General features: G+C 40.2%; 1 protein-coding gene across 4 annotated transcripts in view; it reads left to right on the top strand.

Moving 5' to 3' along the window:
* LOC146619643 (attractin-like protein 1) overlaps positions 1–13841 on the top strand; it is a 335474-nt gene that overhangs the window by 114250 nt on the left and 207383 nt on the right. For all 4 annotated transcript variants that reach the window (XM_085368997.1, XM_085368998.1, XM_085368994.1 and 1 more), the window contains one exon: positions 387–524. In XM_085368997.1, the coding sequence (XP_085225123.1) occupies positions 387–524 (138 nt within the window). The remainder of the gene's footprint in view (positions 1–386; positions 525–13841) is intronic.

Here is a 13841-nt window from a genome sequence, read left to right as displayed (position 1 = left end):
CCAGATGACACTAAGGTTAAGCTTTGTGGACTCACCTTTCATACCCTGTAATTGAGTATCCCACTTAATATGAATAGTGTAGCCTCTTCTGGCTGCGGTGTTTTATCTGCTGCTAGAACTGAAGTAGGAAATGTGCATTTTCAATAGTTACCCACTTCATCTATAAGTATGCGATTGCCAAGTGATTCTGATAGTGAGCAATGTGTATGATGGAAGCAGAAAAAATATTAGGAACTCCTTTCAATGCGACGTTCAGCACAAATAAAATGATAACCTTTGCAGGTATTTATTGTAGTGTTCTTGCATTAAAACCACTTATGGTGAAGTGAAGATGATGTGTACTACTGCACATGCTTTCTTATGTTCCTATGAATGTTCTCTTCCAGCATGCCAATGTAACGGTCACAGCAGGTGTGTGAACGGCAGCGTATGCGAACACTGTGGAAACCTGACAGCAGGGACGCACTGCCAGAGCTGCATGCCTGGTTACTATGGCGACCCCACCAATGGAGGGAAGTGTAATGGTAAGTGCAAAGGTCACGGAGGTTAATAACTTTAATTTTGATGAGCATCAGCAAACCTTGTCAGTGCTCTGCAGAAACATCCTGTTCTGTGTGTGTCTGTGAAATAAGTTCATTTAAACGCAGCAGAAACATTTTGGCAGACATTCCCTATTTTAACAGCTTTCAGACGTGTAAAAATATTACTTGTAACCAGCAGTTTACAGCATTGTAATGGCCACAAACAACCTGGTGGGGGCAGTATTTAGAAGGCATGATTCCCAGCTTTGGTTCCTTTAGAGCTTGTGGTCACCAGCAGGACACCGGATGAAACCTGAAATGTATGTAGTACGAAGAGGAATGCAGTGTGTGCTTTTCCTTTATTATTTTTTCTTTCTTTCAAACCTTCAGAGTGAAGATGAACACACACAGATCTGTATGTTTTGATTAGAAGCAACCTCTCAGCAGTTCCTCCTCACTTTTTTTTTTTTTTTTTTTAAATGCTTCATATGGAAATAATCGTAGTGCATAATCCAGCAGTCGAAACAGGAGAGCGTGTGAGTGTGGGATGAACCCACAGGAAAGCATGTGTTAGTGGAGTTAAGCGTGATTTGAAGGCTTCTGGAGTCTGGTTTGGGAAGGTATGGGTCTTGATAGGAAAAAAAAAACCCATCAGCGACAGGAGAGTGTAATGAATGAGTGAGTGACTGCTAGAGTGTGAGTGAGGGAGGGAGAAGTGAGAAGGAGGTGTAGGAGCATCAGTCTCACAGTGACAGATGTGCGTTTTGGCTTGGCGGCGGCATGACATTAAATCGCTCTTAATCATTTTCTTATTTCCTGAGTTGACTGGTGTCTCTGTCCCTGGCGGCTTTTTGCAAGGAGCATGGCGCTGATAGATGCACGCCTCTCTACGCCCCCATACAGTACAGCCTTTAATACAGTTTCTCTTCTTTTTTTTGGCTTTATTTTCCTCTGTATCCTGTCTTTTGGCTTTTCTCGTGGTCTCCTTAACATCCCCTGGTCACATTTTCCCAGCTGTGTTTCTCTCCATGCTCTACACATTTCCTCTTCTTGACACCTCTTTAATATTTCCTCCATATGTTTTATGTCATATTCAACTTTCTTTTTTTCCATTCTTCTTCTCTCCTTACTTCCTCACTTTATTCCTCATGTCCTTTCCCTATTTAATTTAGTTGTCTAATCTTTTTCCTAAACTGTTAACTATCTACTTTTTTTCTCTTTGTCACATTATCAGGATTTGAGTGATCACGGGCGCTGTGCTGTTAGGAGTAATTTTGTTCTGTGAGGGTTTCTATGGTCAAACTGGTCACTGTTGAGAGTCCAGACATGCATATAACTTTAAAAAGTTATATGCATTCTAAAGTAGTTGGAGAAGGCAGCGAGGACAGCTTTGTGGGCTTTGACGAAGACATCTCCTATAGCCACGGTGTATAGAGAACAAATCACCCTGCCTCAGAGAGGGTTACCTGGTCACCACCTGGGCCAGGCCTGGTGTGTTCCTACTGGCACAGCTCAAAAGAGCGACATGGGGCTTACCTTCCTCTAAGCCAGGGGTCTTGAACTCCAGGCCTCGAGGGCCAGTGTCCTGCAGGTTTTAGATGTGTCCTTGATCCAACACAGCTGATTTAAATGGCTGAATTAGCTCCTCAACATGTCTTGTAGTTCTCCTGAGGCCTGGTAATGAACTAATCATTTGAATCAGGTGTGTTGACCCAGGGTGACATCTAAAATCTGCAGGACACCGGCCCTCGAGGCCTTGAGTTTGAGACCCCTGGCAACCACAGTGTTGTGTTTATGTTTTACATTTTATTTTCTTCTTTGGCATATATGTGCTGGTTAAACTGGATTTCTTAACAAACTAATATCATCCATAATGTCTTTTTTCTTCTTTGACTACAGTGACTGCACTGATAATATAAGGGAAATCCTCCTTCAGCCTTAAATCCATCTATCCGTACCTCTTTTCACATCACCTTATATTTTTTTCTCTTTTACACTTCAGCTGTTTGCTCTCTTAGACCCTACAGCAACTCTTTGTCATCGCCATCTTTTTGTGTCACCTGTCCATCATTTCTATCAATATCCATTTTCTCCATCTTTCTTTATAAAAGGGACCACTAGATTTACCTTGGGCTAAATGGCTGGGAGGCAATGATGTGTGGCCGATTACGGTGCTGAATGATAGAGACACAGCTTTGTCCCTAGCAGGAAGGGGAAAGGCCTGTGCTCATAGCATTGTAAAGAGTATGGGACAGCAAGACAGTGGGGGGAAAAGAGTGAGAGAGACAGAAGCAAAGACAGGCTGACAGGGGAAAAAAAAGATAAAAGCATGTGGTGAGATTTACAAGGTTAATATCGGTGGAAAAGGACAGTTGCCCTTGGACAGAGAGACGATGAAGGAGTAGAGGAGGAGATGGAGGGATAAATAGAGAAGAAGAGATGGAGGACGGACAGAGGAGAGGGGAGTCTGTCCGTTCCCCTGTCCCCGTGACAGATGATTAACTAACCTTGTCAAATCTGGATGAAGTGTGTGTCTGTGTCTATGCATGTGTATGCCGGGCATTAGTGTCCCTTTCCTCTGACTATTCCATTCACCTTGTCCTGCACACATACAAACGCGCCCACAACCACACCAACCTTTAGAGCTGCAGCTGACAAAATGTTAGATGTTTGGTTAGACTTTCAGGCCCTCAGAGGAGAACATACATTTTAGTGTGACAGGAAGCATGCATGTTTTATACACATTCTGGCTGTTTTTGTTCTGTTGATATTTTTTTTTACAGCAGAGAGACAGACTGGTGATTCTTAAAACATTTTATAATAAATTTGTCATAGTTGGGTTTGCCCTGGAGTGTTTACTTGCTTTCTAGAGGAAAACATCCACACCTGGGAGTATTACAACCTGAGTTGTACTCTTGTACCACGATCTACACAATGCCTGACCTCCAGCCTGTTCAGTGGCCTCATGTGGGCCATTTAGCCACCAAACAGCGCTTGACCATAAGGACTGAGTTACGGTGCATTTACACATCTTTGTGTAGGTGTTACAAAGGCTGTGTGTAGGTGAACATACAAAAGGATTGTTAAATATTACCTGACGCTCTCTTTGTTCTAAAATTATGAATTGGGGGTCTTTGTCAACAAAGATGTTAATTTGTGGTTGGCTTTGTTGCTGCCATGAAGGTGTCCAGTTACCACTGCGGCCTCTTTTTTTTTTTTTTTTTTTTTTTCCTGGTCTGTACATGCTGATGTCCTTTGGTGGTGGCAGTCTCCAGCAGCTTCCATTAGGAGACAGGCTGACGCATTACAATCAGGTCCACACATTTGTATAATGACAACATTTTTGTAGTTTTCCCTGTATTTTTTTCCCATCCGCCACACTGGATGTTAAATAATGAACTGTCATTGAAGTGCAGACTTTGAGCATTATTTCACAGGGTCCAACAACATTATTATTTCAAGTGCTTGTCCCACACCTGGATAAATGAGGAGGGTTGTGACAGGAAGGACAGCCGGTGTAAAATCTTTTTGCATCTTTGCCAAATAAGACATGGAGATTATCAAGAAAGACATTCACATATCAGATTGGTTGGGGTGATTGCCCCTGGTGCAACAAGTCATTGCTGGAAACTGTGCTACTTTTTGCTGAGGAGAAAGTAAGAGGAGGGGGGAAAGGAGTGTAACGACAGGCTGGACTGTGGAGGTGAGTAGCAAATTTAAAAGTAGGGTCACAAGTAAAGGGAGATAGTTTACTGATATGATGGAAAACACATAGGAAGTAAGTGTGCAGGAGACCGGGTGGCAAGGAAGTAAAGCCAGGAGTATTAAAGGTTGATTCAAGCTGTTCTACAGGAAAATCATTAAGGAAAAGTGTGCGAATAGTGTTGTGAAGGTGAATAGTGTGTCTAGAGCTGGAAGTCAAAGGGGTGCAGGGCTCGCAAAATCGCCCGACGGGCAGGGCTGAGATAGATTTTGGTCGCCCGACCGGAGATGTCGCTAGCCCCGGGACGTCAGGCTAGCGATTCATCACCGCGAGCCCTGCGGTGATGTTCAGTGTTATTCGTGTGTATGCCCCACAGGTTGGATGTCATCTAGAAGAAGTAGTCTTGATTAAGGCCTGGTTTAGATTTCTGCAGAGTCTTTGTAGAGCATACAGTGTAATCTATGTGGTCGACTTATGTTTCCAGCATTTATGCTTGTTTGTGTGCATTATGTGTTAATTACTGTGTGGTTGTGTGCCTGTGTTTTACATTAGGTGTCATCCAATAGAAACAAATAAGATGCCACCCTCTTTTATCCCCGCTGGGTCCCATCTCTCTGTTGTGATGTGTCTGTCTAGAATTTTCACTTCTTTGTACATCCCTCATGTCCATTCTAGTTTCAGTCATCTCTTTCTGGGAATTTATTCCTTATATTGAGACAATGATTATTCTATCACTAAAAAATTTTTAAAACTCCAGTGAAAGGATCTGCAAAAAGTAGCTGGAAGTGCACAGGAGTAGTTGATGGTGCTTACAGGCCAGTCATAATAGTGTAGTTACATTTCTAGAGAGGTGCACTTCAGGTTATGGTATAGTGTTCAGAGGGTTTGTAAATTTCCAGCTGAAGCATAAATCTTCAGTAATTTGGATGAAGTGGTGGAGTGTGTCTCCTGGGACTGGTGACAGAGAAAGAGGAAGGCAGTGGCAAGGATTAAATGGTGGAAGTTGAAAAAGGAAGAATGTTGCACAGAGTTCAGGAAGGAGTTGAGACAGGCTCTGGGTGGTAAGGAATGGTTACAGATGATGGGAATGTACTGCTGAAGTATTGATGGAAACTGAGAGACACATTTGAAGTGTCATCTGGAGAGAGATGACACTTTGGAGGATGGTGGTGGAATGAGGAAGCACAAGAAAGTATTCAAAGTAGACAGGGGTACTGGTAAGTTAAGTGTATAGCAGAGGGAAAGCCTTATAGTGAGTTGTATGTGAGGCTGGACACTAAGGAAAAAGGAAGGGACCTGTATTAATTGGTGTGGCTTGGAGTGGCATCAGCTCATTACGCCTCCCCTGTTCAAAAGAGTGTGCCCGGACCTGGAGGTGGTTGTTGTGTGTAGGACACAGCTGAAAAGCTGCGGCCGTGTTTCAAGGCAAAAGCAACCAAAATAAAGGGTGTAAAGTGGGAACGATGTGGTCGGGTCTGTCATTCCCGTTACAATTGGTTAGGTAGAAAAATTAAGACAGAAGGTATGTGTAACAAGTTAGGATAATTGATGAAAAGAGTCCTTGAGAAGTAGGAAATAGTGCTTTGAGGAGCTGATTAATGAAGAAAAGAAGAGAAAATAGGATGGAAGAAGGACAGTTAGTGAATCAGAAAATGCAATCAATTGGTAAGGAGGAAGTGGGGGCAGCTATGAAGAGTAGAAAGGCAGCTGGTAAAGGTGACATAACTGTGAAGGTATGGAGTTGTCAAGAAGAGAGCGCAGTGGAGTTTTTAACCAGATTGTTCAAAAGTGAGACGATGCCTAAGGATTGGAGAAGAAGGTGCCAATTTTCAAGAATAAGGGCGAAGTGCAGAGCTGTAACTACAGAGGGATAAAGTTGATGAGTCAAACAATGAAGACAGTCTGGTTAATCAGTTACTGGTATATCTTGTGTACTTCTTATAAATATCTGTTGTGCTTTAACAATAAATAACACAAATCTTTAAAAGTGCAATTCTTTAACACACTCAAACTAAGAAGACAAAAAAACAAAAGATTTGTCAACATAATTGACTGTTGACTTTCATTTATTTTGTGGTGAGAGTAGACGCCCAGCTAACATGTGATTCATTCTGTTTCCTGATTTTTGGGGGAATGCAATTTCTTGGCCTCTGTTTGCTTTGTATGGTATGAATATAGCTGCATATCCTCATTATTTACCAATTCAGAATAAACAAGGCTTTTAGAATAATCGGAATGCTGTGGCACATATGTGGCTCTTTCCCTCAACCAAGTTCCTCATACTCATCTCATTTCTTGTATTCAAATTATGTATTTCTTTTAAAATATTTCTAAATATATTTTTTGGGTATTGCTCAGCCTCGGTGAAAAGTCATAAATAGCAAACAGACCACGGACCTTCTGTGCTGCCCTCTCAATTGTCTTCCAGGCAAGACTTGAGCATGTATTATGTCTTCTTGAGCTTGTTATCCTTTGCTACCCAGTGCTTCAGCATATAATGCTCCCCTGCCATCGGCACCTCCCGTTGAACAGTTTTATTGCTTCCATAAATTTTGCATGATTCACATCAGTAGCTCCCTGTCTCCATTGCACTCTGATACTCCATCTTTCTCTGCACCACCTCACTTGCTCTCTCTGGCTGTCTCGGAGTCGCGGTGAATGTCTGATACACAGAAACGCTTCACATTTCAAAGGTAGCTACTGGGGCTTGGGGATGTTTTGTCACTTATCTGTATGGTTTCATCATTTCTTACAGGTTCAGCTCAGGTCAGTACTTGTTTCTTGTGTGATACAAAGAACTTCTTCAGTGTCCTTTAGTGTTCAAGCCTGACGAGATTAATAAATCTACAGAAGCTTACAAGAATAGGCAATCTGCTATGAATTAACTGAGAGAAAGAGAAAGGAGGACTTAGTTGTGGAGAATTTTTTTCAGTCAGGAGTTTTAGTTTTGTTTTAGTTTTTTTCTCATCACACATCTTGTCAACACGGCAGCACTTATTTTCCAGTTGACTCCAGACAGTCGATTGATGGTTTACTTGTGAAAAAACCCAAAGAGGCTGAGAACTAGAAACCAACATGAAAGTCCTTCGATGACCACTTAGGTTGGCTCCAAAAGTGGGTGAATCCCCTTAGATTCTCATGTTAAAGTCATAGATAAAAAAACAAAACCAAAACATGTTTGTGGTCTCTGTACAGTAGCTATTTTTTTCTTTTGCCAACAACTGTACAGGGAGTTAAGTATAACAAAAAAGAGCTAAACATCCAGAGATGAACACCTTATCTGGTTATTTAGTTTTCCTTTTGGAGAGACATTAATATCTGTAACATTATGCGCTACAGATGCGCTGCTCATTGGTTCAGATGTTTTAAATGGCCTATATTTACGTTTCCCTGATGAGCAGCCTCTTGCAGACAAGTGACCCAAGACAGCAGCACAGTGGAAGTAATTCAAAGTTTGTTGAAACGCTTTAAAACCTCTTCAGGATGGAGTTTAGTGGATGTTTTGGATGGTGTCCTCAGTCCTCACCCTCAGTCTCTGAGCTACTATTTGTCTATTTCTGGCTTAAGTAGAAGGAGTTTTGGATCAGGCGTGACTCATGAGTTGAATCCCTTTGTTGGTCATAGACACATAAACTGTGTTTTTATTGAATTTTGAAGCCAACCTCCAATATCACAGGAAAATGCCCACAAAAAAGAAATCAGTTGGATGACTGTAAGGCATTGCTGCTCTATGAGCGAGTTAAGTTTGTTTTTTTGTATTTAATGTTTAAATATGAACATTACTGATGATTATTTGGTAAAGGTGGCATCTCATGTTCCAACTGATGCCTTTTTGTTTTCCCTTTCTCTGTTTCAGTCTGTCCCTAGTTTGAGGTTTTGATGTACAGTCTCTAAGCGGGGTGTGACTGCAGGAGCTCTTTGTAAATTTGTGTTCAGTGCTGGAGCTATAGAGATGAGTGCTGTCTCTGCAAGAAACTGGCAACCCAGTAGCATCAACCACAGAATGGGACAGATAGAACAGCAGGGTTGTGTGTGTGTGTGTGTGTGTGTGTGTGTGTGTGTGTGTGTGTGAGTGAAGGATCAGACAGAGCCGGCTGCTGTTCAGCTTCAACAGCAGTGGAATAGCAGAGGAGGGATGCTGACTGCAGAGTCGCTCCATTCACTCTTCTCTGTGGAAATGCTGCCAAATTCACTCTCACCTGCTGTCTCGAGTATGTCTTTGTGAGTGCGTGTGTTTATGTGTGTTTGTGCATTTTTTTAAACATTTTTTTTTTTTTTGCCTTTAAATATGCTTGTGTGTGTTTATGTACCTGTGGATCCCTGTGGCAGAATTGCAAACTACCCAGCATTCGTAGCGGTATCCAGTCATCTCCCCCCTGGCAGCTCTATTCCTGGCATGTGACTGGTCAACACAAAAACACATAGACAAACCCAAAACACACAAGCAGACCCACACACAAAACCACACACGTACAAACACTTCTGTAAATATGATTTTAAACGGCTTTTGAATCCTTTTTGATCTCCAGTCAGTGGAAATAGTGTTTTTGAAGTCTTTCTGCAGCTGTGACTCATGTCTCATCTAGAATAAGCCGCTTTCTTTGAGACTCTCATTTATCAGAATGGGTTTATTGCCAGATGTTGAGGTTTACAACATTAGGAATTTGCTGCGGTGCTTCAGTGCAAACAATAAGCATTCAGCTCAAAGAGAGATTAACCGGCATGCATTTAATAAATTAGTTCATGTGCTATCATGGAAGACAAGAAGTTGTGCTGAATATACTAAAATAATGTATCCTTTACCTTTGACAACTTTTTTCTTACAAATGCAACCACAACAGTTCACACAAAAATAATATTTTAGGGTAAATGTGATTTTTGCTTTGCAAGGTAAAAATGGTGTGCATACTCCTAACTGGGGCCACTGACCAGGCAGGGTTGACTAAAACAGCATTACAGGTTTTTAAAATTAAGTGGAGACCATGCAGAGAAATGTAATAGTATAGAATGTAGGGGGTCAGTGAGGTACTGAGGGTCTTGCAGGTGAGGAGTCTTTGAGGTTGAACCCCGATAATCTTCTTCAGCATCATTTGTCCTGTTCATGTATATTTTTTAAATGCATCAGTTTGGATTTGTACAATGTTGAACAGTGTCTCCTGAATCTCTGGGCCTGCCTTAGGTTTTTACAGTGCTTAGATGCTGACCAGGCCCTGGAGGGTTGGTGGTATTTGAGGGATTTTAAATAATATTTTGTGTTTTTGACTTTTATATTTACCATATTTGGGAAAGAGAGATGATTTTTTGGCTTTCAAGACAAAACACTATTCAATTCACCAAATAATGAAATATTTAATACCACTGCCACACATTCACAATCGCTGTGATCCCACTGCAGTCCTCCCTGATTTTGCTCCATCTGTCAGTTGAAACATTCATAACAGAAAAGAATGAGGTATAAAAAATTACTTTATTTCTGTTGGTAGAATATTCTGTATAGGATCAGTAAGCAGGTTTATGTTCAGTGGAGGTAGTGTTTTGTGAGTGTGTGTAGCTACTAGCCTATATTTAAAACTAGACTTAAAGTAATTATAAAAGAGAGAAATTAATTTCAGTTCATTTATGTCACTTTTCATGTATCTTTAATTTAATTGCTTAGCTTAGTTTTTTTTTTTCTCTTCTTGACAATGAAAAATATAATTTGGCAAAGTACGCCGATGTTTTGCAGAATCGCCAAACAGTAACGTTTGTTAGGTGAGTGACTTGAAATCATCAGAACACCAGATAAATCTGCATTTGGAGAAAGAGTTGATACTTCACATATTACAAAGAAGAAAGTGAAAAATAACATCCTTAGATAGAACTGAGAGTCGGTTAATTAACAGCTTACTGCAAGTGTGAAAGCCATCGCTTTTATATGTGAGTAATATTAAGTGACAGCAGCGTGTCAGGCTAAGACAGATGTGCACTTGCACATCTGTACTACTTGGGCAGCACTATAAGCACTTATATATACACATACATTATAATCATCCACTATATGATGTCTATATTCTGGTCTGCAGGCCAATCAACACATATGGTCAATCAACACGCATTCCTGAATGCGTTTCATATTCAGGAAATCCACTGGAAATAAAGGCGCTGCTGACCATATGTGTGACCTCTAATTAAATCATAGCAACTCTTTCTGAATTGGCCAGCATGAGGAACTGAATCTGAATCAATATGTAGTTAAGAATTGACCAAAGTGATCTTTTAATAACCATCTTATTTAGGAAACTATTTCCAAGTTTGCCAAATCTGCATAGACTTTATTTAGATGGCTGCTTATTATAAGGAATAAACACCTGAATATGGATCTCTTTTTATTTATCTATTTGTAGATGACAAACATAGCGCTGCAGCTACAGTATGTGTGCTTCACTTCTCCTGCAGCTGATGATTCCACACATCGTGTGCCTACATTGCTGAATTGCAAAGAATTGTTTAGTTGGTGTTATGGAAAGAGATTTTTTATTTACTGTTGGGCTATCATTGTATGATTTCTACCTTACAATTTAAAGAGCTTTGAGCTGACTGCTGTTATGATTTGGTGCTTTATAAATACAATACATAAAACAACCCTGCAGTGTACTCTCTGAGTACAAAAAAGTATTTGTATCAGGATTGATTTTAAATGTAGTTAACGTGATCTTTATGCAGAGCAGCACACATCAAATCTGTACTTGTATACATTTAATGTTCTTTTTTTTATTGATTGATGCCCCCAATGTTGCAGTTGGATAGCTTATTATATTATAATCTAGCAATGGCATATTTTAGTGGTGATTTTTTGTTTAATATAAATAACCTAAAACTGCACATTAACAAAATAAAAGCTTTAAAACATATTTTAATATAAGTAGAAGTAGCATGCATATGAATGAGTAAGTTACTATTGGCAGTGATCACTGTGGTTCATTATAGAATGGAAACGAATGAAGAAAAAGGGGGAAAAATTATTATGAAGAGCTGTTATTTACAATGCCTCATTTATAATGTTGCATTTAGCTGTACTGATTTTTTTCAGCTCTAAATACCTAATTGAAATATATGCTGTTATTAGCTTAGACTTACAGTGGAAAAAGTGTTTACCCTCTTCCTGATTTTCCTTTTTTTTTTTAAAATGGAAACCAAAATGTAGTTTCTAAGTAAATGCGTTTATTTTTAAGGGGAAAGAAATCCAAATGTGCATGATCCTGTGTGAAAAGTGATTTCTGAAAAACTGAGATGAGCCTTTATTTCTTTTGCTCAGCAGTGATTTTCTTGGAACTCCATGCAGGCCATTTTTGTCTCTTTGTTATGTTGGAGTTATGAATACTGACCTTAACTGAGGCAAATTAGGCTTGGAGTTCATTGGGTGTTTTTGCTGCACTTTTGGGGTAATTTTGGTTGGTTGCCATTTGTGCATAATGGTCACTGTGGTTCGCTGGAATCCCACAGCTTTAGAAATGGCATTATAAACATTTCCAGACTAAGAGATCTCAATTACTTGTCCTCTCATTTGTTCCTGAATTTCATTGGATCACAGCTTGATGGCTGGCTTTTGGGGATCGTTTGGTCTATTCCACTTTGTCAGGATGGTCCTATTTAAGTTTCTTGATTGAGAACAGGTGTGGCAGTAATCAGGCTGGGGTGTGGCTAGAGAAATCAAACTCAGCTTTCTAAAGATGTAATACACCACATTTAATACATATTATAATGGGGAGCAATCACTTTTTCACACAGGGCCATGTAGGTTTGGATCCCCCCCCTTAATAATAACCACCTTTATTTAGAAACTGCATTTTTTGTTTACTTGTATTATCTGTCTCTAATATTTAGATTTATTTGATCAAAGTCCACAAAACTTTATTTATCCCCAAGGGGCAATTAAGATACATGATACCTTGCCAACCATACATACAATACACAAACATCACATTGGGGAGACAGGTCAGGCTAGGGTAGCACTGGCCGGTCGACCACACGAGCAGCGACCAAAACCGAAACCATAGAAAATGCACAACATGAGGAAACACGAGGAGAAAAAAAGAACTCCCCCAGACTGAGCTCCAACAGGGAGATCAGTTTGAGAACAGAAAAAACCCACCTCAGCACATAAATCATCACATCTCACAGCGTAGAAGACATAAGCTTCGAAGTCGTTTGGAGGGGGTGGGGGCTGGAGTGTAGGTATGTGTCCGTGTACATGCGTATGTGTGTGTGTGTTCCGTGTTCAACTGAGAGAAAGTGTCACCCGGTTAAGCAAAAGTCAACAGTCTTCGGTTGACGCAGGTGGCCTTGAATGAGGGGAAGAACGTCACAACACAGTCCTATTATCTAAGGGAGAATTTTGTTATTCCCGTCAGCTTTTGCCTTGAGCATCCAGTTGGCGCCAGGGGGGGCCGCATGAGATGAAGATGGTCTGAACCAGCTCCAATCAGCCAGAACTCTGTTATTGTGGTTTCGAATTGGTAGATGTCGTTCAATGTCCTCCATCGAGAGTGTCGCCAGACACACGACGATTGATGATCTGAAACGTTTAAGTGTGAAAAACATACTAAAAAAATAGGTAATTAGGAAAGGGGCAAACACTTTTTCACACCAATGTATAAAATTCAATAAGTGATGTAGCAAATTATATTTGACCTTTTTCTCCTTGTGCATCCTGCACATGTGCTGAATCACTGCTGATGTAGATAATGTGATACAGTGTGTTTGGACTGAAGCTGCAGCTGGCATCGGCATGTTGCTACGCTGCCAGGATGAGCCATGCTAAAGGTAGCTGGCTAATAGTTATTGTTTTTGGACAGGCTTCTGACGGCTTTAGCTGAGATCAGTGTTGTTAAGGATTGCTGTTAGGTTGTGGGGCAATTTTTTGTGTGGTGTTAAAGCAGGACATGGTACCACATTTAACTCTAGTTCACTAGGCAATCAACCAATGCAGGTGAGTTTGCATGCATTCCTCAAAAAACCCAAAGTGCATTGCCTGATGTTGGTGATGCGATTCATAGGTAGAAGGCTAATGGCTTGAACAAAATGGGAGTGACAATCTTTTGTCGTTTATTAGTTCAGTGGCAGGAGCAAAAAGCACAAACATGAACAAAAGTAGCACACATTAGTTTGAGATGCACTTCCCCATGTTTTAAAATGCAATCTATTTTTTCAGTTACTTTACATTTTAGATCAAATTCTTTTGCCTTCAAGTGTGCATGAAATATTTTCCAAGTCTTCGTAAAAGCATTCATCAGATTTTCTAAAGAGCTTTTCAACTGTAGAGGTAAAAGCATTTCATTTGTGTCTGCATGATTTTCAGTATGTATGTGAATGAATTTCACTTGTCTGTGTGAAATGTCCAGATATATAAATGAACACATTTGATTAGTATGTGAGGAAGTCTTTTGATAACACGTGTAAAAGGTTTCACTAGTTTATGTGAAAGTGTTTCAGGTGTGAGTGCATGGTTTTCAGCATAGTGTGCGAATGAATTTAATATCTCATGTCTATATTGGAGATCATTCAGAATAATGCCTGTAATGGTCGCATTAGTTTTTGGTGTGATACCCGTTTCATTTTGTTTTTCTTCTTGATAATAT

This window comes from Diplotaxodon limnothrissa, linkage group LG13, assembly GCF_057381915.1.
Source record: "Diplotaxodon limnothrissa isolate DT_005_m linkage group LG13, D_limnothrissa_male_GT1.1, whole genome shotgun sequence".
Lineage (NCBI taxonomy): Eukaryota > Metazoa > Chordata > Actinopteri > Cichliformes > Cichlidae > Diplotaxodon > Diplotaxodon limnothrissa.
The sequence above is the reverse complement of the archived record's forward strand: the minus strand, read 5'-3'. Positions and strand labels throughout refer to the sequence as shown.